Below are 23,531 nucleotides of genomic sequence, written 5' to 3' on the forward strand. Positions count from 1 at the left end.
AAGGGTCTAAGGAAGTAATAATACTGTATACTTTCATAAAATAGACTAGGAGGGAACACTTTTCAATGAGATCAGCATTACCGTCATACCAAAACCAGATACGAAAAAAATAACTGGTGTATGAAAACAAGGAAACTACAGATCAATATTCCACGTGAATGGAAGTGTAAAAATGCTTAACAAAATACTGTAAAATGGAGTCCTACAATACATTGAAAGGATAATACATCATAGCCACTTAAGATTCATCTAGGGAATTTAAGGTTAGTTTAACACTTGAAAATCATTTCATTATATTAACAGATTATAAAAGAAAAACTGATCAACTCAATGAAACAGAAAAAAATATTTGACAAGAACCAATTAGTATTGATGATTAAAAACTCCTGGCTGACTGGGGTGCCTGGTGGCTCAGTCGGTTAAGCATCCAACTTTGGCTCAGGTCATGATCTCATAGTTTGTGGGTTCGAGCCCCACGTTGGGCTCTGTTGACAGCTTGGAGCCTGGAGCCTGCTTTGGATTCTGTGTCTCCCTCTCTCTCTGCCCCTTCCCCGCTTATGCTCTCTCTCTCTCAAAAATAAATAAACATTAAAAATTGAAAAACAAAAAGACTCCTGGCTGAGTGACATAGAAAGGAACCTTTCGGGGTGCTTGGGTGGCTCAATCAGTTGAGTGTCCGTCTTCATTTCATTTCAGCTCAGCTCATGATTTCACAGTTTGTGGGTTCAAGCCCCATGACAGGCTCTGTGCTGATAGTGGGGAGCCTGCTTGGGATTCTCTCTTTTCCTGTCATCCACTGGTGTGTGCATGCTCTCTCTCTCAAAATAAACTAAAACAAAACAAAACAAAACAAAAAAACCCTTTCTATGAAAGACCTACAGCTAACTTCATAATGGTACTTTTACATAATGGTAAAAGACCAGGTTTTCTCAAAATTGGAAACATGGCAAGGATGTCCCCTTTTACTACTGTTATCCAACACTGTATTGGAAGTCCTCCTTAGTCCACTCATGCCAGAAAAAGAAAGGGCATACAGATAGAAAAAAGTAAGAGTGGTTGTAGATAAATTGTCTTTGCATAAAATCCTAAACAGTCAACAAAAATGTCACTAGAACTTGTAAGTATCTTTAGAACTGTCACTGGAGATGAGATCAGTATGCAAAAAACCAGTCGTATCCAAGTTAGCAACAGACAGTTGGAAAAATATAAGCTAATTGGGATTAATTCAACAAATATTCAGCAAAATATGTGTAAGACCTATGTGCTGAAAACTACAAAATACTGAGAGAAATTAAAGCCCAAATGAATGTAGAGAGTTATATTCATGGATTGGAAGATTGAATGCTGTTGAGATTCAGCTGTCCCCTCAATGACCTAGAGATTCAGTTCAATCCCAATCAGAATCCCTGAAGAATTTTTTTTCTTTTGATAGAAACTGATAAGCTTATTCTAAAATTTAAAATCTAATTTAAAGGACCAAGAATAGCAAGGAACAATTTTGAAAAGAAGTACAAAGTTGGTAGAGTTACCCTATCCAATTTCAAGGTTTACTGTGAAACTAGTAATCAAAACAGTGTAACAATACTGGCCTGAGGATAGACCCATAGGCCACTGGAACAGAATAAAGTCCAGAAAAACCCACCCACTGATTTTTTAATACAAGTGCCAAGGTCATTCAATGAAGAAATGATTGTCTTTTCAACAAATGATGTTGAAAGAAGCAGATAGCTCTATTCCTTTTTATCCCTGCCTGTGAACCTCTACTTTTACTTCATGCTATCTACAAGGAACTCAAATGGATTATATAGACTTAAATATAAAATTTTCGGACAAAAAGTAGAAAAATCTTTGTGACCTTGGCTGGGCAAAGATTTCTTAGGACACAGAAAGCACAAATTGTAAAATAAAAAAAATATGTTAGACTTCATCAAGTAAAAACCTTTGATCGTGAATATACTAAGAAAATGAAAAGGCAAGCTACAGATTGGCAGAAAATATTTGCAAAACACATCTGATGTAGGACTTACATCTAGAATATATAAAGAACGTTTATAGTTCAAATATAAGAAGACAGCCTATTAAAAATAGGAGAAGGTTTGCATAGACCTTTCAGAGAAGACCTATAAATGGAAAGTAAACACATGAAAAGATGCTCAGCACCATTAATCGTTAGGGAAATGTGAATTAAAACCATTATGAAATATACTGTTGCACATAATACACCGGCTTTAAAAGACCGATAATACCACATGTTGGTGAGACTGGTGGAGTTGGCACTTTCTTTCCTTGCTGGTGGGAATGCAAAATGGCGCAGCCACATGGGTAAACAGGTTGGCAGTTTCTTACAAAACTAAACACAAACTCACCAGATGACCCAAGCACTCCCACTCCTATATTATCCAAGAGAATGAAACCTATGTTCACACAAAAACTTGTACTTGAATATTTATAGAATTTTATTTGTTTTAATATAATTTATCAAATTGGCTGACATACAGTGTGTATGGTGTGCTCTTGGTTTTGAGGGTAGATTACTATAGTTCATTGCTTACATGCTGTAACATTTTAATCATGGTAGCTCCAAACTGGAAGCCACATAGATCAATATTAACCGATGAATGAGTAGGTGTGTTGTAGTACATCCATACAATAGGCCATCGCTCGTCGATTTTAGACAACAAACTACAGATACATGCAACAATACAGATAAATCTTAGTAGCGCTAATGCTAAGTAAAAGAAGCCAGCCACAAAAGAGTACATACTATATAATTCTGTTTATGTGGAATTCTAGAAGAAGCAAAACTGTGACAGAAAGCAAGTGAATAGTTGCCAGGGGAAGGTGACTGTCAAAAGTGTGGTGGAAATATTCTGTTATGATTGGGTGGTGGTTACGGGACCATAAATATTTGTCTGTTCGTATCCAATAGTGCACTTAAAGTTGATGAGGTTTTTTTTTACATGTAGGTTAGAACTACATGATTTTTTAACGTATTTTTAAAAGACCAAAAAGTCCCATTTCAAGATTTTCTACAATATAGTTGGTGCTACTCTTGGGAAGTTTCATTTTGTTGGTTTTTGCTCATCAGGAAAGGTCAAGATTCTGAAATGTGTTAGAGTCTGAGGACAAGAGTGCTTTCCATCTCGGTTCTAGAGTTGAGTGGATGCTTGAGAGCAGAGAATTCCCCTGGTGGCTCATGGCCACCAGAACACGTTTAGTGATTGAAGTTTTTGTTGTGTCTTTAATTTAACAATAATCTTTCGTGAAGAAACCTGGACCTATTTTCAAAGAAATACAAAGTAATATTGTATTTATGGGATCATAGTATAGTGGTAGCAGGCATGGCCAAAAATAGTGGCTATATGTACCTGGAATTGTTCCTCTTTCTTTGTGTTTAACTCTGCTCTGAAATAGGACTTAAAACCCAGGATCATGCGATATTACAAAAAAAAAAAAAAAAATTCCTGGATAAGCAACTCTTCTCAATTCTTTATTCCAAGGCCATGGAAGATTTTTCTGCATATTTTAAAGAGCTTATGACCTTTGAGGCAAAGACCTGGCTTTTATTCTAATTCCTAAGAGTTGCAGGCATGCATTGTGCTACCCTAGTAACAGTAAGCGCAGCTAGTGCCCAGATCTTGGTCTCTAAATATCATTAATTCTTCAGTGAGTGGAACCAGTGCTAGGAGAGACAAATACAAGATGAGTCTGGAACATCTTGTGGGACCAGAAAGTAAGGGTGGTCCAAAAAAAAAAAAAAAAAAAAAAGTGGGTAAGATGGAAGGAGGAGGTTCTCTTTATAGGAAAATGGAAACAAACTGGAGCTCCTTCCCAACGGCAAATCAGGGGCAGTTCAAGCAACAAAATAGGATATTAATGGATTATAACCTATAGAATAAAGTAAATATCCACAAGTCCATGCCAGTATAAATAAATAGTTAAATAAATAAGCAAGGGAGAAGAGTCAGCTCTTCTTTACAATAGCATTTCAATTAATGAATTTCTCTATATGGAGGAGTGATGAAAATAGAAACTCATTTGGCAAGTGCTAGAATAATTCTTACAGGCAAGAATCAATGGATGCTAAAATCAGTATGATGAAAAACAGGATATGGTGAATAATGAGAAATTGACATCATGTACCTCCTGATTCACTGAAAAGGCACGTTACTTCTGTGCTACTTATGTCAAAAAATGCATAACCTGATTTTAACCATGAGTAAACATTAGACAACTGAGAGATCTTCTATAAGATACATGGTCCGTACTTTTCAAGTGTCAGGGACAGGAAGGACAAAGATAGATTGAGGAATTGTCTCAGAGCAAGGAGACATGACAAATGCAACATGGAATTCTGAATTGGATCCTGGAAGGGGTGGGGGTGGGGGGGAAGGATTTTGGTGACCCACTTCATGAAATGGAAATAAGGTCTGTAGGTTAAACATCTTGTATCAATGTTAATTTCCTGTCTTTGATCATGTTACTGTGGTTATGTAATATGTTAACATTGGGGAAGCTGGGTGAAGGGTCAACTGTAACTCCTTGTATGATTTTTAGAGCTTTTTTGTAAGTCTCAAATATTTCAAAATTAAAAAATCATTAAACAAGGTAAAATTTTTCTCATAGCAATTTAAAATGCCATGTTTTTATATGCTAACTGATTACTCAGGAAAAAAAAATGTGCCTGACCGTTTTCTTTTTCGCTGAATTGGGAGCCTGATATTTGATGAGATTAGGACCTAGGTTCTTCTGGTGGTGATTCTACAATTAAGGATTCTCCACACACTTTGTGTCTGTATTTTGCTTTTTATCTTTGGGCTATTCTTTCCCCCTTTTATTTAATGCATGATGGTATGAGTGATATTTCATTTCCAAAGAATACTTTTTAAAGAATGATATAGCCATTTTATTTTATTATTTAAAATTTTTTTCACATTTATTTATTTCAGAGAGTGAGACAGTGTGTGAGCGGGGGAGGGACAGAGAGGGAGGACACAGAATCTGAAGCATAGCCATTTTATTTTAAAATGTCAGTATTTAGCAGTATGCCAGAAGTTAGGGTTTTTTTGTGTGTGTGTTTTTTGGTTTTTTGGGGGTTTTTTTTTGCCACTACACGATAAACAAGATTTTTCGGTTTTATATGTAAGATATGAAAGGGAGACCTGATTTGCCAAAATAATTTTGGGGGGGGGGGCGTAAACAAAAAAGTCTGAAGACCACTAGTCTTTAAGGCAGGTGGATCCATGGGTCTGGAGTTCAGAGGAGAATCTGTATAGGGCTGTTGTAATCCACACCTGCCCCTGTCTTGTCCCCCAGGGAGCACCTAGGGACATGGGGGCGCCCCAGCTTAAACATTCTTGGCCCTCCTGGCAAAACCCATCCACATGCAGGGAGATTTGCATTGGGGGTTTCAGATGCCTAAGTGAAATGTGAGATCATCTGCTGTTCCCTTTCTCCTTCTTGTTTGGCGTAACTCAGAGTTGACTACAGTGGTGCCATAATCTAAATCTTTGATTTTTTTCTACTTTTCCTTTGAGCCATGTAATACTTTTATTGAAAGGGAATTCATTGATAGTATGATTTCAGGATATTTCGAGGGCTTGGAAGGGGATTTCCAAAACCTGCAAAATGTCATCGCTGGAATTTCCATTGCAAATCTGTTCTGAGACTACACTAAGTTCGGAGCGTAGCTCCTGAAAACTTTTGCAAAATACAAGTTCTGTGTCTTCACTTTTGTCAGTGATAGCTTTTCAAATTATTTTTAAGAATCCTTTTATTGTAGGAAATTCAAAATACACAAAATTGGGGAGAATAGGGTGATGAATCCCCATGTACCCATCATTCTGCTTCAGTAGTCCTGAGCGTTATCTTAAATCACGCATTTCTAAATATTATATAGTTCTGTCACTTAGCACATGAGTGGAACTGTTTTTGAAGATAGACCTATTTGCCTTTTAGTAACAAATAAACTTTTTGAAAAGAGAAAGAACAAGGAGATTAAGACTTACCCTGGGCTACTCTTGGCCTGGGCTCTCTTGCACCTGTCTGGTCAGGAAAGTGGTGGCGATGTTGCATACTCCTTTGGAGTTTAATTCACCTTAACCTATCACTGAGTCAGAAGTAGAATTTGTATATCAGAGTTAAATGTTGATTATAAAATTATGTGGACCGTGATTGGGAAAAGTGAAAAAAATCTCATCACAAATCATGTTAATATTTATAAAGATATGTATACAAATTATAATACAATTTTTGAGATAGTATAACATGTAGAAAAAATTCAAATTGTCCCAAAGGATGTGTAGTGAAGAATAAGTGTTCTTTCTCTACCCACCACCACTGTCCCGATTGCCCAGTACCATAGTTTGTGTGCTGGAGGCATCACCTAGTACCACTGTCTGATGGACTCTTCAAAATATATTTCAGATTATGTTTATATTGCTCCGTTATAGTGTAGGAAGACACTGGCTGGAGCTGGCAGGGTTGGTGGCTGCGTGCATAGTGATGTCTCTTTCGCGTTCTCTGCCTCCTTGGCACTTCCCCTTGTAGAAGACCTGGTCCGGATGCTTCCCCATGAATCCGTTTTTCCTTGGACTCCATTAACTCTGAAATTCTTCTACGGAGTCACATTGTCCTGTCTTACGATCTGTTATTTGATTCCTTTTCAACTTACTGTCTTTTCTCATTTTTTATTTTTAAAATGTTTTTCTTCTGCTTTGAACCTGAGACTCCTAACTGTATTCATCTTGCTTTCTTCTTGACTCTCTTTCTGCTTTGGTGATCTCTCATCCGGTCGCTGATCTGTTGTGCCTAACCAGCCACTTGATCGGTCCATGAGCCCATTCAGATTCTCGTCAGTCCAAAGTACAGCTTCCAGAATGCTTCCTATGCGTTGTTTTTCTCCACATCACAGGGTTCAGGTTTAGAGTTGTGTTCGGCTGCAGTGTTGAGGATGAACATGCACGGTAGACGCTTTGTCTTATTCCAAACCTTCGTACTGAGCACTTCAACACGACCCTTGTTTGCACTGATATGAACCTCCCTGGCCACCTCTTCCGTAAAAGCAAAATTTATTTTCTCCTTTCAAACTCATGCCACCTTTACACCTCTGGCCTCTATCTCATAGTGCTGTTGTATGGACTTGATGAATGAGGCAGTACACAGTGAATGCAATGGGTAGATCTTAAATTTTTGTTAAAATGCTTTTTCTCTTGTCAAGGAGTTTTTTTGGCTCCTGTTTATTTATAGGCAAGTGTTTACGGGGTGGAAATTGAAGTTACAAGCTGTTTTTAAAAACAGTTTCATTCACTGTTCTCTGAACTGCAGTTAGATGACCCTGCCTACGTAACTACAGCAGTGCCCCCTTATCCGTGATTTCAGTTTCTGCAGCTTCAGTTACCCGCAGCCACTGGTCTAGAAGCAGGGGGGGGAGGGGGGGGGTCCTCGGTCAGTGGTAGTCTAACGCTACCTCATGCACATTGTTCCATCTCTTCACGCAGGTGTGTTATTATCTCACATCATCGCAAAAAGAGGGATGAGTTCAGTTCAATAAGATACTTTGAGAGAGAGACCACATTCACATGACTTTTGTCACAATATAGTGTTATAATTGTGCTATTTTATTGTTGATCTCTTACTGTGCTTTTTTTTTGTTTATAAATTAAACTTTATCAAAGGTATGTATGTAAAGGAAAAAACATAGTACCTAGCGGGTTTGGAACTGTCCATGGTCAGGCATGTCCTGGGGATCTTGAAACGTATCCCTCACAGGTAATGGGGGGGTCGATTACTGTGGTCAGAAACTGCCCTACGCCTCAGGTGTTTACTGTCCAAGCTCAAGAGGATAGGAGCTCATGGCTACAATAAGTTCTAATCAAGGAAGCACTAAAGACCACAAGATACTCTGTGGTTTAAGAAGTGACTAGTCTGTGACTTTCTAAACTGTCAACCTGTTTTAAATTTTAATGGTGCTTGAAAAAGATCAAAGGGGAGGGGGCAGGGCCAGTTGTGTGTGGTGTGTTTCCCCACCCCCCCCCCCAAAACCAGTTCAGCAGTTATTTACCTTTCAAGCAATTAACATAATTACCATTATGCTAAAAAGTAATTTTGGAAAGTTCTGCCCTGAGCTCTTACGACCCCACCGGGACAGTTTTAGTTGGGACTTATCTTTTTGATGGAAGCCTAATTGCAATTTTGGCTTTGTGCACACAAACAGAAGCAGCTAATTGTTTAGGCAAATAGCAGATTAATTTAAATATGCATCCCTAATAAAACAAAAATGGTATCCATTATGGTCCTTGTTCCCATGACGAGGAATATAAATATTCTGTGCAAGTACCATTAGGCGGAGGTCTTAAGGATTGTCGACATTATTTCACAGTGGTAGCACTTTCCTGATATCGAGTAATCTTTACAAAAGCTCACATAAATCAGTTTAAACTCATTTAGATCCCATTTCCACTATGTGCAGTTTCATTACCACACTCTGGCTGGCCTCCTCCGGGAGGTGGGAGGGGCATGTCGCAAACTGGCATGGGTGCCCACCACAGCTGCTGAGCAGGCTTTGTGTCTCCTCAGAAGACTGGCCATCGTTACTCATGTCATTGTTAACAACCGTTCCCCGGTCTAGGGTGAGCTCCGAGTTCCTTCCGCCCTGCTGCCGCTTGTCAGAGCCCCACTCCCGTCTCCTCGATTGGGCCGAGGGCCCTCACTCATTGTGCTCTTCCAGATTTTTTGACAGACCCTTTTTCTTCTTTCGTCTGCATCCGTTTCATATTTCTCGTGGATGAAGTCGTGTTGTCGTGAGGCTGGCACTGGCTCAGAGTTGAACATCCTTCATCCAGCTCTTGAGGTTTCGTCAGGGAGAAAGAAAGACCTCTGCTGTCCTTTTAGTTTTCCCGGTGTGGGGCAAATGGGGTCGTGAGCTCTGGCGCTTAGGGATCATGGCTCGTTCAGGAAATGATGGCAGTGACCTGCTTTTTAAGTCACTACTGAGGAACTACACAGATCCTCCCTTTGCATTTGCTAAGACATTTTCTCGTTTTCCCCTGGCCTGACTTGCAGGATAAGTGTAGTAGACACTTTTGGGGTGTCTCCTAACCCCAGTGAACCTCCTTAGCCCCCGTAGGGGTAGGCACGTTCACCGTGAGTATTTGCATTAGTCTTTGGCCTCGGTTGGACGAGGGTGGGAACCGTAGGCCCGGGGGGCAGCTAATTCATGGACTGGGATGAGCCATTTGGGCCTCACACATTCAGTTCTCGTTCTAGGCCTGGATTAGAAGACTCTGCAGATTGGGGAAGAGCGACGGCTGGTTTGTGGGGGGGGGGGACAGAAGAATGAAAACAGCTGCCCAGAGAGGCACACAGAACACATAGCCTGCCGTGGTTCTGAATGTCTTCCTAGTCCCTGGTTCAGATTCCTTACGATCTCCAGCCGTAGTTCTTGCCTTTGGGTTCCGCGAAATAGCCCCATTCCCTCCCAGCCCATTTCCCTTTTGTGTTTGAGTTGCGGTGGATTTTTGTCTCTTAGAACCAGATGTCCCTTGCTAAAACGTAAGACAAACATTTGGCAAACCTTCATTGACAGCCACGTTGTCAGTGACGTTCTGAATTCACTGACATAGGCGATACGGAAGAAAAAGGACACAGTCTGACACTTGAGAGGTCCATACAATATCAAGAGCCAAATCCATATCATTATTGTTTCTGTGATATAAGACTTGGCCTTTTGAATGAATTTCTATCAGATTTTTAAAAATTATCACCTGTTTGACAAGTGACTATATTTGGTTCTGACAGGCATTGGCTACTTACTTCTTAATGTCACGTGATGGTTGTGCATCCAGTTCAACTTGAAGTGTCTAGAGAAATTAGCCGCCCCTTCTTTGGGGATATTAAAATAATTTTATGACATGATAAAAAGCGTATCCATTTTCCCATTGTACTTTGTATCTTCTGTTATGTGTTACATTTTGGCCATTAAAAGGTTTGTTTCTCTCAGGTGCAGGTTCTGTGAGAATAGGAGTCCTATCCTTTCTGTCTGCCCCCAAACGAGATGCTTGGTAGATGCCATGAGAATATTCACTGCATGCAGTCGGTGATTTTCTTGTTTCATTTTGTCTTATTTGCCGCAGTTTCCCGACTACCTAGAATAGTGGCTGGCCCAAAGCCGGGGCTCAGTAAATACTTGATTGTACTATTACATCGATTCCCTTTTGACTAAATGTCGGTTAACGTGGGTGATAGTCAGCTACAATATTAGAAGACATTATTATAATTCAGGTATTCGTAGTTCAAGTCCCTGCAGTTTTGAGGTTGTAAGAGTAGCCATGATGTAACTAGTAACGCATAGATTGATCATTTATAAAACTAGCTTCCACCCAAACATCTCTCCCCATTCGCTGCTGTGTCTGTTCCTGCCCACCTTGCCCGGGTGGTTTTGGGTCAAGTGTCCAGCAACACAGTTGCAAAGTGAAATTGCAAATCTTGCAAAAGCTGCACGATTTAATGTTAAAAGTGATATTGGAAGAGCCCCAGATGCGGTAATTACATGGGTAAGTATACGTGGCTTTTTTTTTCTTACTATTTAAGTCCTTTTTTAAAGATTAATTGCCTGCTGATGCAAAAGTAATAATGTACATGGGGTTCATCACACACATAGAAACGAAAAGCCTGACCACAGTGGCACAAAGGCTGGGGGGCAGGAAATGGAAGTGTGTGCCAGTGAAGCTCGCCCTCTTCACATGAAGTGGGGCAGTGTCACTGGAGGGTAGACCGGTAAGTTAAAGATGAATGCTAAAATGCTGAAGCATTTGGGCTAAAATAACACAACAAGAGTTTGGGCTAATGAGCCAACAGGGGAACGCAAATGGAATAAACACATACTTGGTTGAAGCAGATACTCCATCTAAAAGCAGGCAGAAAAAGAGAAAAAGGGAACACAGAACACATGGGACAAATAGCAAAATGGTAGGAAAAACCCATTCCTGCCCATAACCACCTTAAAGGAAATAGTCTACACACTCCAGTTAAAAACAAGACCAAGTATATATGCTGTCGACAAGAAACTCGTTTCAAATGTGAAGGCACAAGGCAAAGAGAAAGGACAGAAAAATATATACAGTGCTAACACTAATCAGGAGAAAGCTGGAATGCCTATATCCATAGCAGACAAAGAAGATCTCAGAGCGAAGAACACAACCAGGGGTAAAGAGGGACATTTCACACAACGAAGGGTCAATTCGTTCAGAGGACATGACAGTTTTAAATGTTCACACATGTAAAAGTGGTCTTGGAGGACTGTGCTGTCGACAAGGAAGGGGCTGACAAGGTTTTATATGCTTAGTAGTTGAAGGGAGTAGAGAGAATTGATAAAGATGACGACGCTGTGGGAGTCCAGAAAAGAATGTGGCCATTAAATTGAGGGAACCCTAGAATATATTTTCCAAAAAGACTTTTCTTAGGATGGCTCTGTGAAGCTCAACCTTGCAGCAAAGGATATTTTATTGCACAAGATTCTGTTGGAATAGTGATGCCGACAAAACCGAGTAGTTGATTAATAATGAAAAATGTGTTTATAGATAAACTCCATGTGTGCTTAGAGTGAGCCGTGGTTGAGTAACTTCCACATTTGGCAGAATCCAGGCAAGTTTACGTCATTTGCTCGTGGAGCTCATGGTTATTTTATGCACTTGGAGAGGCAGCCGCACATCCCGCACTTTCCCAGCATAATTCCAGCCCAGCCTCATCACATACCAAGTGGCTTTGGACCAGTTGTTTAACCACTCGGAGCTTCTGTTCTCTTTTGTAAATGAGGATAATGATGTTCCTCCCAAAATGGAAGTGAGCACTCAATGAGAGGAGACAAATGAAAATGTCTCACTCTCAAAAGCTCTATGAAAATTGCAAATTTTGTTTCTCTCGTGACTGTTTATTGTGACGTCTCTGAACAAAGGCAAACACACATAACGCAGAAGTGCTTGGAGGAGGCACATCTTGGAATATGCCTGTCTCCTATTGAATGTGTATTCAGCATTTTCTGCAGCATCTCTGTTTCTTCTGAGAGTGGGGAGGACTTGCCAAAACATTTGCCAGGGGAATGTGTCGTGGAGCCGTGTGTGACCCGCGGATCCCCTTGGTTTATCGTAATTCTTAGAAAAGAACGCTGTTTTACGTCTGAAGCGACATTTAACTTGAAGAAAGCTCCGCTTCTGTTTGTCATCACCCACCCAGCCTGCTGGCGGTTTCAAAGTCTTGCAAAGCAGCCCACATGCATTACTTTCTTCTGACTGTATTTATTTAGTACTGAATGATGCTTTATGGTAAGATCCTAAGTTCAAAGCACTTGGATTGCCGAGAGAAGAAACGTGAAAGAGCTTTATCTGTTTTGGGTAATAGGAAGTTGTAGGAAGTAGGATTAGATTTTTGGAGGAGCAACGGAGGGAATTTGCACTATTAGTAGATTGTAAACATGCTTTACAACATGGCAGGCCTTCTAGAACACATGAAAGGTAAAAATGATTGGCCTATTTCCAGCCTTTGGTGTGGCTTTTCCCCTTTCGTCTGTCCAACAGTCCTGTGCAGTAGGTAATGTTATCTTCCGTTTTGTAGATGAAGAGACAGGCCCACAGCCTAAAGTAACTTGCCCAAGACCTTCTGCTAGCAAGTGGTAGAGCTGGATTGGAACTCAAATAACCACAGACTGTTATTTCTGTACAATCATTTCTCAGGGAACCTCGAAAAATAAAACCAGTGGGAATTGGAGCAGGACGTTATCCAGTATGATGCAGACAGTAATTATTTTCTTGGGTACATATTGGCAGGGAAAGAAGTGGGTGGGAATGATAAAAAGAATTCGGGTAAGAAGAAGAAAGGCGTCCCAGGTACAGAAAAGTTTCTGTTTCTGATAGAAGAGTGTAAGTTCCTGTAGACAGACTGGTTCTCAGACTTGAGCGTATATCCCCAGAGTTTCTGTTGCCCCCAGATCGGCATTTCTAACAAGCCCCCAGGTGATGCTGCAGCTGCTGGGGCTTCTGGTCTGAAGACCACTTGGAAAACTTGGATATCATGCTGTAGACCATTTGAGAAAGGTGGAGACACACAGCCAGTGTGTGTAAGAGGGATTCATCTGGGTAGCAGCATCCAGGGAGCTGGAGAGAGAAGGGTGTGTAGGTAGATCAAGGTTTTTAGCAAGTGTAGGATAGTTAAGCTCACGTTTGATAACGATGGAAAGTAAAGCATCAGTGCTCACTGCGGCTGGAAGAGGGTGGTGTGAGGAAGGATGTAAAATACAAGTTAGTGGCTGTTTTCAGATCTTGCTGGCATCTAGAACAGTGCCCCGTATATAACATGCTCAGTAATTTTCTGCCTGATATCTCAACGCTTGCTAGAATGGCTGTCGTCAAAGACCAGGGATGACAGATGCTGGTGAGGATGTGGAGAGAAAGGAGCCCTCGTGCATTGTCGGTGGGAATGTAAATTTGTGCAACCACTGGAAAACGGTATGGAGGTTCCCCCAAAAATGAAATCTAGAACTCTAGATTTCTTAGGGTCCAGCAATTCCACTTCTGGGTATATGTCCAAAGGAGATGAAGTCACTGTCCCGAAGAACCGTCCGCACCCCACGTGCACTGCAGCATTGGCATTATTCATGACAGCCAAGACGTGGAAACAGCCTGAGTGTCCATTGACAGTCGAACAGATAAAGAAATTGTGGTATACGTGTCCAACGGAATACTATTCAGCCATGAAAATCCCGCTATTGGCAACAACATGGGTGAACCTTGAGGGCGTTATGCTAAGTGAAATAAGTCCGAGGAAAAACAAATACTGTGTGATCTCACTTATGTGTGGAATCTAAAAACAAACAAACAAACAAACAAACAAAACGCTCAGAAACAGAGAACAGATTTGTGATTCCTGGGGACGGAGGTGTGGGAAAAATCAGTAAAGGTGGTCAAAAGGTGTCCAAACTTCCAGTTAGAAGATAAGTTCTGGGGATCTAACCTACAACATGGCAACCACAGTTAATACCGTACCGTATATTTGAAAGTTGCCAAGAGAGTAGATTTTAAAAGTTCTCATTCTAAGGAAAAAGAAATTTGTTAACTGTGTGAGGTGATGGGTATTAACTAATAATGTACTATGGTAATCATTTTACAGCGTATGCATATATCAGACTGTTGTGTCGTACAACTTATATGTCAACCATAATCAATAAAACTGGGAAAAATTATTTGTTGCATGAATGGACAATTAAGAGAATGAATTAGGAGCGCCATATGTGCAAAGTATCCAGCAATTGATGTGTGTCCTGCTATTGTTAAGTTTGTCTCATAAAAACATTTTATAAAATTTTTCTTTTTAGTAAAAATAATTTTAGGGAAAATCTTCAGAATATACAAGTGGATATATAGTAAAATGCCCTCCTACTCTTGTCCCTTCTCTTTCGTTTCTTTCCTTCAATGCCAAGCACTGGTAACAGTTTCTTGTGTATCCTTCCATACACGAGGATAGTCTGTGTATACGTTGGTGTGTGTGTGTGTAAATTTTTTAAAACACGGAAGTAGTATAACCTGCTATACCACTACTCTGTCCTTCACTTTTTTCATTTAATAATATATTTTGTTGATCTTTCAGATAGCTTATGTATAAGTCTGACACAGTCTTTTTAACTCCTCATTTTATTTAAATTTCAAACTGTGGTGCACATTTAGATAGCTTCTAATCTTTTGACATAATGAAAAACATTTCAGCGACTATCCTATAGACATTCGTAATTTGGTACGTATCATCAAATTGCCTCCCAAGTTGGGTGAATTAGTTTATATCTCCACCAACAATTTAAGATAGAGCCTAGGGTGCCTGGGTGGCTTTGTCAGTGAAGCATCTGACTCAGTCAGTTTTGGCTCAGGTCATGATCTCATGGTTTGGTTGTGAGATCGAGCCCCAGGTTGGGCTCTGCACTGACAGCGTGGGGCCTGCTTGGGATTCTCTCTCCGCCCGCCCCCCCCCACTCTCTGTGCCCCTCTCCCCCCTCAAAATAAATAAGCATTTAAAAAAATAGAGCCTATTTCCCTATAGCCTCAACAACAAAATGTTTTATGAAATTTTTCATCTTTGTCAATTTGATGGATGAAAAATAATATTCTGTTACCGTTTTTGTGTTTTTCTTTTTTTTTTAGTGTTTTATTTTTTCTTAGAGAGCGCATGCGCTTGCCCGTGAACTGGGGAGGGGGGTGGGGGGGGGCAGAGCAAGAGAGGGACACAGAATCCAAAGCAGGCTCCAGGCTCTGAGCTGTCAGCACAGATCCCGATGCAGGGCTCGAATGCATGAACCGTGGAATCATGACCTGAGTTGAAGTCAGATGCTCAGCCGACTGAGCCACCCAGGTGCCCCCGTTTTTGTATTTTTCTAATTGTGAGTGAATTTTTGCATTTTTCTTACGTTTGTATATCAGTTGTATTTCTTTTACTGTGACCAGCATGCTCTTGTCCTTTGCTCACTTTCCAATTGCTTTTTTTTTTCCTTATTGGACCTTAGAAGCTCATTGTTAAGGAAATCGGCCCTGTGTTGTATGTGATGCAAATTTGTCGTTTACCTTTTAACTTTCTTTATATTGCACGATTACTTTATAATTGTGCGTTTTAAGCGAATCTAAAATTACCTGCGCTGTTTTTCTCTACGTAGGGTTTCTTAATATCTGGGATCTAAGGACCGGAAAGTATCCCATCCATCGTTTTGAGCATGACGCAAGAATACAGGCACTAGCTCTCAGCCAGGAAGATGCAACGGTTGCCACAGCTTCCGCTTTTGATGTCGTAATGTTGCGCCCCAACGACGAGGGCTACTGGCAAATCGCGGCAGAGTTCGAAGTTCAGAAACTGGTGAGCTTTTTAGTCCAGTCATTTGATTCTCCATTCTTAGAACCTCTGGGTCTGATCAAACAGATAGTAATGACTTCGGCAGCTCCCATTCCCTCGGGGCTTCCTGGGGGCCTTACATTTCTAAATCTCACTGCAGCCTTGCAAAATAGGTAGATCGTATTCTTTTTGTATTCTTTTTCCCCATTTACCAAAAAGCCCGTAGAGGCTGAGAGCAGTGTATCTATTGGCTTGCCCCGGATCTCAGAGCTAAGGAGCTGAGATTCAGATCTCGGGGCTGACCTCCAGGCCAGGGGTTTCTCGTCACTGTGGTCCTCAGCCTCCTTCCGCCTCTGGAAATGTGAGCTCGGTTTCTGGCCTATCATGTCAGTGAAAATGATGAAAATGATGAAAATGAATTCAGTGGTACCTTCCCAGTCCATATGGGAGGGAAGATTTCCGTCCTACACTTTCTTCCGCCTCAGATTTTCTCACCTGGAATTAAGAGTAACTCCTAAGTGAAAACAAGTTTAAGTCAGTGTTAATTGGGGAGCCGAGTTCCAGGATGTCATGCGTGAAGCTCAGCCAACCTGAAGCGTTCTTTACGTCAAGCTTATCTCCATACTCAGTTACACGTGAGCCTCCACTTTTATACGGTGGGAGGTGATTCTGCGGTAAGAAGCAAGTGCTCAAATCTGCGCTAAATTTGGATTTAATGTAAACAAACTCGATTTTGGCACTAGTAGAGTGAGCAGAAAAGCCAGTGTTGAATAACGAATTGGTGGTCTGATCCGGAACAGATCCTGTTTTTCTGCCTTTTCCCCCTGGTGGAGATCTTGTTAGCCTTGAGTATCTAAAAAGCCATGATGTCAGCACTTCGCCTGCATAAGCTTCTTGTCCCTTTAATGACCAGTTTCTGCCCTGTGGGTGGTGTTCCCCCCAAACCGTCTGATGCTCCTCTCGGGGGTTTTACTAGAAAAATGTGAAGTACCATCTTTCTTTGTTCTCAAAACTACCGTAGTGCTTATTATTTGGTCTTTGCCTAAAGAACATTCTAGACCAGCAATAATTATATGAATGCAGACAGTTACTTAAGATGTGAGTTCCTCCGTAAAGTGTAAATCCTGCCTTGGCAATAAAGTGGCATCCTGGCACCCACTGGAAGCTTTTTGAAGGAGTTTACAGCTTCTGGCAAATGGCACCACCACAGTCAGTCTGAGCCTCTTGGTCTGTCAGAAGTCCAACAATAAAGTGAAACTAAACAGCTAGGCTGAGGATGTTAATTTTAGGGAAATAAGAAATGACTTTTAGAATGGGGGGGAGAGGAAGCAAGCCACGACTGCTTGGCAGCATAGGCCTCATTTCTCATCTCGGATGAGGGGCTGCCGGGCCTCCCTGAGAAAGGTCGTGTCCCCCCCCTCCCCCGCCCCCGCCCAGCCCGGCCCTGCGGGCCACTTTTGTCTTCCCAGGTGGGCTCCCCCGAATCACAATGGCCATCTTCCCTGGGTTGCAGCACTGGCCTAGCCCTTCTGTCCTTCCTTTGTGATGAGTCCTCAGCTGGGCAGGTTGGGGGGGTGGGGGGGCAGCACTCACACTCACACTCTTGGGCCTGAGGATGAACAGCAGAGGCCCCCGGATGTATACTGTCCCTCCAGCTCCTCTGGACAGTCCTTAGGATTCAGGCTTTTGAACTCGTTTGGCTTCTTGTCAGGGCCACGCTGTCCTTTCATGCGGTGATTTTCACGATTACACAGTGTGGCACACCTGCTTTTGTACGCTGAGATTTTACTCAAGGAGGTGAAAACCTGGTGTGAAATGTGCTCGGGAGAAATGTGCCACTTAGGGAAGTAGAAAAGCAAGTGATGCCTGAAGGGAGCGCCTCGTTGCCGTGCAGATCAGAGGCAGCGGTCACGCTAATGCGGTCAGGAGTACCGTGGCGGTGGTATCATACCTTCGATGACCTGGAAACAGCAGAGGACGGATAACGCCGCTCTTTTTAACCTTTTAGCCGCACGTTTCTGGTACCTGCACAAATGCTAAAATGTGAATTTTGCTGATTGGGAACCGAGGGGATTTGATTCAGTTTCTTGTAAAAAGAGAAAACAAGGAAACTTAATATTTTGAATAGTTCTTATACTCTCATGTTGCAGAATTTAAAAGGCAGGAAGGTTTATGGGAGAAATCTCTCTTCCACCCCATCAAAGAACTCTGTTCCCTCTTTGCAGGCAGCCGTCCTTAGCAGATTTATGCTTGCACAAGCCACGCACACCGTGTTCCCTCTGCCCCCCTCCACGCACGTTAGTGCACTGTGAATCCTGCTACTCCCCTTCCTTGCTTTTTGTCCCCAAATTTATCTTGGAGATGGTTCCATTTTGTATCATGCTTTTTTCTGTGACTACATGGTATTCCTGTTAATTAGCCCCTTAGTAAGGCATGTGTAGTAGGTGTTTCCAGTTTTTAGCTATGACAGCATTGTGCTACAGCAGATAACCTTGTATGCAGTTGTGTGTGTGTGTGTGTGTGTGTGTGTGTGTGTGTGTGTGTGTGTGTGTTTATTTGTAAGTAAATTCCTAGGACTGACTTGCTGGTTCAGTGCTTATGTGCATTTGACATCGTGATAAGTATTGCCAGATTTCCCTCTAGAGAAGTTGGACTAGATTACATCCCACCAACCATAAGTGGGATCCACAAATATGGTTGTCTCCCCTCTACTTCCAGACCGGTGTCCTATCAAGCTAATGGATTTTACTGCTATGACTGGTAAAAATGGTATCTCGGTGAATTTTTACTTCGTATTTCTCTTATTAGGAACATACTGTGTTTCTTTTACAAAGAGCTTCTCTTTATTAGTGTAGGAACTGTGTTCTCCTTTCCTATGAACTGTTTCTTTGCCCATCTTTTTCTGTTAGGTCGCTGGTCTTAGTGACCTATGGGAGGCATCGTGTGTTTTTTGACCAAGTAAGGATGAGCTGGAGGTGAGACCTGACAGACTGTGTAACTCTTCCCCGTTCACAGGTTGACTACCTTGAAATCGTTCCAGATACCGGAAGGTATCCTGTGGCAGTGGCCACAGCTGGAGATCTGGTATACCTGCTGAAAGCTGAAGACTCTGCCAGAACCCTCCATTACGTCTATGGCCAGCCAGTCACATGTCTGGATGTCTCAGCCAACCAGGCTGCTTTTGGTGTGAAGAGTCTGGGATGGGTATACGAAGGAAACAAGGTACAGAAATAGTAAGGTGTATAATCAACGAAAAAGAACGTCGATTTTTATTTTTTAGAAGGCAATTAAAAAATTAAGGCTCTCTGATATTATATATTTTTAAGATGTATTCAGACCATATACATTTAGCATGGTAAAAAAAAAAAAAAAAAAAAAAAAACAGACCCCGAAGCTCTTCTAAAGGATGTAAAATGGAAAGTAATTGTCTCCTTTCTCCTCCCTTCCCCCAGCCCCATTCCACAGAAGAAACTAAGCATTTTTTAGGTATCAAGAAAAATTTAATGTGTTTAGAAGTGTATTTATGCACCAAAAACCGTATTTGTGGAAATGCGATTGTAGTATACATCTGTTCTGTACCCAACATTTTTATTCAGTAATAAGCCTTGGAGGGCATTCCACGTCACCACATACCATGCTCCGTCTCGCTAGGATTCTGGCGTAGGCTTACAACCCATGGTCTGTGTATCTAGCCCCCTCGCTGGTGGGCATTTAGGTCACTTTCACTGTCTCAGCGATTACAGGCAGTGCTACGATGCATATTGCAACTCTTGCGAGTCCTCGTGTGGTCGATCTCTGGGATAGATTCCCAGCGGTTGTGTTGCCTGGGCAGAAGGTATACACTCAGGATGGTGGTAAGGGTTGCAGCAAGACTTGCATTCTCACCAGTAGTGCATAAAAGTGCCTTCTGATCATCCTTTTGCCAGAATTAAGGAGACAAGTTTGTAATTGAAATTCTTTGCATGATGACTAAATTTTATCACTACCTAGCATTTTGTAAGCCAAGTAGTTAGTCTTAAACTTGATTTATAGAACTCTTTCTCCTCCAGTGGAATCGGGAGAAAGGGATTCAGTTTTTTATTTTGTTTTGCTTTGTTTTTCTCCAATTTTCCTGCCCTTGACCCTGCTGCCTATGGGTACAGTCCCTGGGAAGGAACTTCCCTGAGCCAGCGGCTCCTCTGACAGCACCCTTCTCCTTCGGGAAGGAAGCCCTTCTCCACAGAGCAGCACAGGAGCTGGAGGAGCTGACTCTGGATGCACGCAGCCTGAGTTTCAGTACCAACTCGGTAGTAACCTACCGCCCTGTGTGACCTTAAGCAGGTGGCTTAACCCTCTTCATGCCCCAGGGAGTTCAGAACAGTGGCTACTTGGTAAAATTGTAGGGTTAAATGAAAACCTGTCTGTAAAGCTTTAAGCGTGGTGCCTGGCGAGCGAGCATTACCATCACGGTGCTTTTATTTCCTCCCCTTATAGTTTAAGTCTGGCCTCTGGTTGTGGTTTTTACATACTGTTTCCCCTTTGTGTAGCCCCCCGTAAGGTCAGATCTCATTCATTTAGATGTTCACTGGTTTTGCAACTTAGTAAGTGCTCAAAGAATTGAAGCATCCTGGATTCCACGGACCTCTTCTTCGTTCAGGAAGAGGCAATAAAGTGGCAGAAAATATGTGTGGCTTATTGTAACCTCACTGTGACAACGGACTCCCTTTGTGCTCAAGTTGGCCTGTTTTGTTGGAGCACATTCACAGCTTAGCTGGCGAGATAGACGATGATAGAATTGTGCTGTGCCTTCCTAGGAAGTGGGGGAGGGGACCACAGTTTGTGTCCTAAGGCAGTTTCCTTTCTCGGGCTTTGAGAACACCTTCTTTTCTGGTCCCCACTGAGCTCATTTGTTGAGGGAAGAGAGACTGTTTGCTTTCTGACTTTTCATCCATCATACTTTCAGGCTTTGGTTCTCATTTATTTCTCAAGTTCTCGGCGTAGTGAGATGATAGTTATATTTAGCACTAGCCTGATTTAAATTTGTCATACTTTAATAAATTTTTCATAAACAGGCCCTCTTTCTCTTTGACTTACGTGAGTGGATATATTTGAGAAACCAGCAAAGGGGCAGAGTGTTGAGCTCAAATTTAGACCGGGTGCATCCTTTCAATATCGATGTAAGAAAGTGCTGTTTGGGATGCCTTTTGGGTTTTTCAGCCCAGTTAAAAGCATTGATTATAAGAATCAGCTGATTATTGATTTTATGGAAATCCATTTTTAAAAGTTTCTAGTCCCTCAAATAAGTGATTACCCGGTATTTTTCATCGGGGTTTTAAAATGAAGAGTGGAAATAAATTTGCTACAAGAGCGTGTTTAACAACCTCTTCGAAATCTGACGGTAGCATTAGTCATCCAAATATTTTGTGAGTGCGGCTTCAAACCCTCCATCACTTGTGTGGGTGGAGAGTCGGTTGTTGTTCGTAGTTTGGTAATAACTTTGCATGGAGCTGTTTCTCCGACATGAGTGCCGCCCACGGGAACGTGAGGGAAGCCAGGCTTTCCCTATGAAACTTCCCTCATTTTTGAGGAGGCAGCACTTTCCGTCTGATTGCGTTTAATGGATTGTCTGCTTCCTGACAAAAACCTGCATTTTTAGGAATTGAAATTGTCATGTGATATGCCTGTGTGAATTAAGCCATGTTATGGGTGACGCTGTGAGATTTTAGTGTCCTCCTGCTATCCTATATCGTAATATCATAATTCCCAAACAGTCTCATGTGCGTTGCTCGGTGTCACCGTGCTTGTGAGTACCATGTTTTGGCTACATCTGTGCTGTGGCCTGGCCGCATGTGGCCCAGCACATTTTATTAGGTTGATGCGAGACCATTACCAGTAGAGTTTGCCTGGAGCTATATACACAGGGGGGTTTGTGTCTGTGCCTCTGGCCTGTATATTTAGGATTCAGATGAAAGCTTTATGAGAACAGAGAGTTTGGTTTATCTTCGTTTTTACTGATACAGAACTGGGGTTTAGTTATAATCCGTTATTGATTAACTGTGATCAAAGCGGACAGTGAAGTCCAAATACTGACACAGAATTTGAGTCAGCAACCAGAATTTCCCTAACCTGTAGAAGTATTCCAGAGGCGTTATTTTTGTTTAGCAGGAGAACATCCTTGCACCGTATGATGATCACATTAGCATTTTATAGGCACCACAGCTGTCTGAGCATCAAGTAATAATGGTTCAAATCCATCCATTCACACATCTAGCTAGCCAGCCGGACGTGTGTTCGGCACAGAGAGTTACAGAACACCAGTTGTGTTCCTGGCATTGGAGCTTGACAACGGCATTCTGCATAGACTTCAGCAAATTGGCACTTGTCAAGAACCTAGCCCTCTTACTACACATAGTCTCCTAAGGAAATGAAACACGGAACATAGCAGAAGTGTATTTAGTCTTAAGAAGAGACTTGTAGGAGCCTCTGGGTGGCTCAGTTGGTTGAGTGTCCAACTCTTAATTTCGGCTCAGGTCATGATCTCACAGTCCTAAGATTGAGCCCCGCTGCATGGGATTCTCTCTCCCTCTCTCTCTGTCTCTCTCTCTCTCTCTGCCCCTCTGCCACTCATGTGCTCTCTCAAAATAAATAAATAAGCTTTTTAAAAAATTAAAAAGAAAAGGCTTGTAAACACAGCTGGTTGTTCAGCTATTTCCGGCTCAGGTAGGAGGGTTCAGAGAGAGAGAGAGTAGTGTCCCAGTACATCTTGGTTTGCCTGTGTGCAAGGATCCCCAGACTTAGGGGTTCCAGAGTTTTGATATCGCCTTCTTGGGCTCTTACCTTCATTGGCATCGATGACCTGAAAGGTAGCCATTGCCAAGTGACTGAAGGAAAAAAAGATGTGGTTGTGATTACTCTGGCCTCTCCATCATGCTGCCGTGTAAAAATCAGTGTCACTTCTGTTAACATCCCTCTAAAATTTGTTTGTGTGTCTCACATTTCCTGACTCTGTCAAAAATACTTCCTCCATGAGAATGGTATTTATGATACCATATTATCTTTATTAATTCTTTTGCTGCTTGAATTAAATTTTGCTCTCAGAGGTAGAGGGTTAGAAGATAGAATTGCCTCATTTAAGAGCATTATGTTGATGATGAGCCTCATGCCTCATAAAGGAAAGAGAGAGACCCACTTAGGGCTCTTAGCGTCATTCTATGTATTTGGACATATTTCCTAATTTAGTTCTGAAGTACTTGGCATTCGATGGCAGATTGTATTAAGCAGCATGCGGCGCGCATCCTAATCAGGGAGATGCGAGTGAAGTAATCCAGAAGGCTGGAATATGTTTGACAAGGACGCTTGCTTGGCCCTGCTGCCTCAGCTTACATCACGCTGTAAAATAATTGCTAACGTCTCCTATGATAATCATTCCCTGTACGTGGACGTGAAAAGACTCTGGATTGGTTGCTTGTACTCATCATAAGTTGAAATATCTGTCTGAGAGACCCTTCGGAATCAGAAACACAGCGCCTGTGGATTCGGGCACTGCTCTCCCACACCTACACCAGAATAGAACGTCCATTTTTTTTTTTTTCAACGTTTATTTATTTTTGGGACAGAGAGAGACAGAGCATGAACGGGGGAGGGGCAGAGAGAGAGGGAGACACAGAATCGGAAACAGGCTCCAGGCTCCG

General features: G+C 41.9%; 1 protein-coding gene across 3 annotated transcripts in view; it reads left to right on the forward strand.

Moving 5' to 3' along the window:
- Window positions 1-23,531, forward strand: part of FBXW8 (F-box and WD repeat domain containing 8) — a 126,545-nt gene that overhangs the window by 69,559 nt on the left and 33,455 nt on the right. For all 3 annotated transcript variants that reach the window (XM_045457952.1, XM_045457950.1, XM_045457951.1), the window contains exons 6-7: window positions 15,689-15,885; window positions 18,877-19,083. In XM_045457952.1, the coding sequence (XP_045313908.1) occupies window positions 15,689-15,885; window positions 18,877-19,083 (404 nt within the window). The remainder of the gene's footprint in view (window positions 1-15,688; window positions 15,886-18,876; window positions 19,084-23,531) is intronic.

Source organism: Leopardus geoffroyi, chromosome D3 (genome assembly GCF_018350155.1).
Source record: "Leopardus geoffroyi isolate Oge1 chromosome D3, O.geoffroyi_Oge1_pat1.0, whole genome shotgun sequence".
NCBI lineage: Eukaryota > Metazoa > Chordata > Mammalia > Carnivora > Felidae > Leopardus > Leopardus geoffroyi.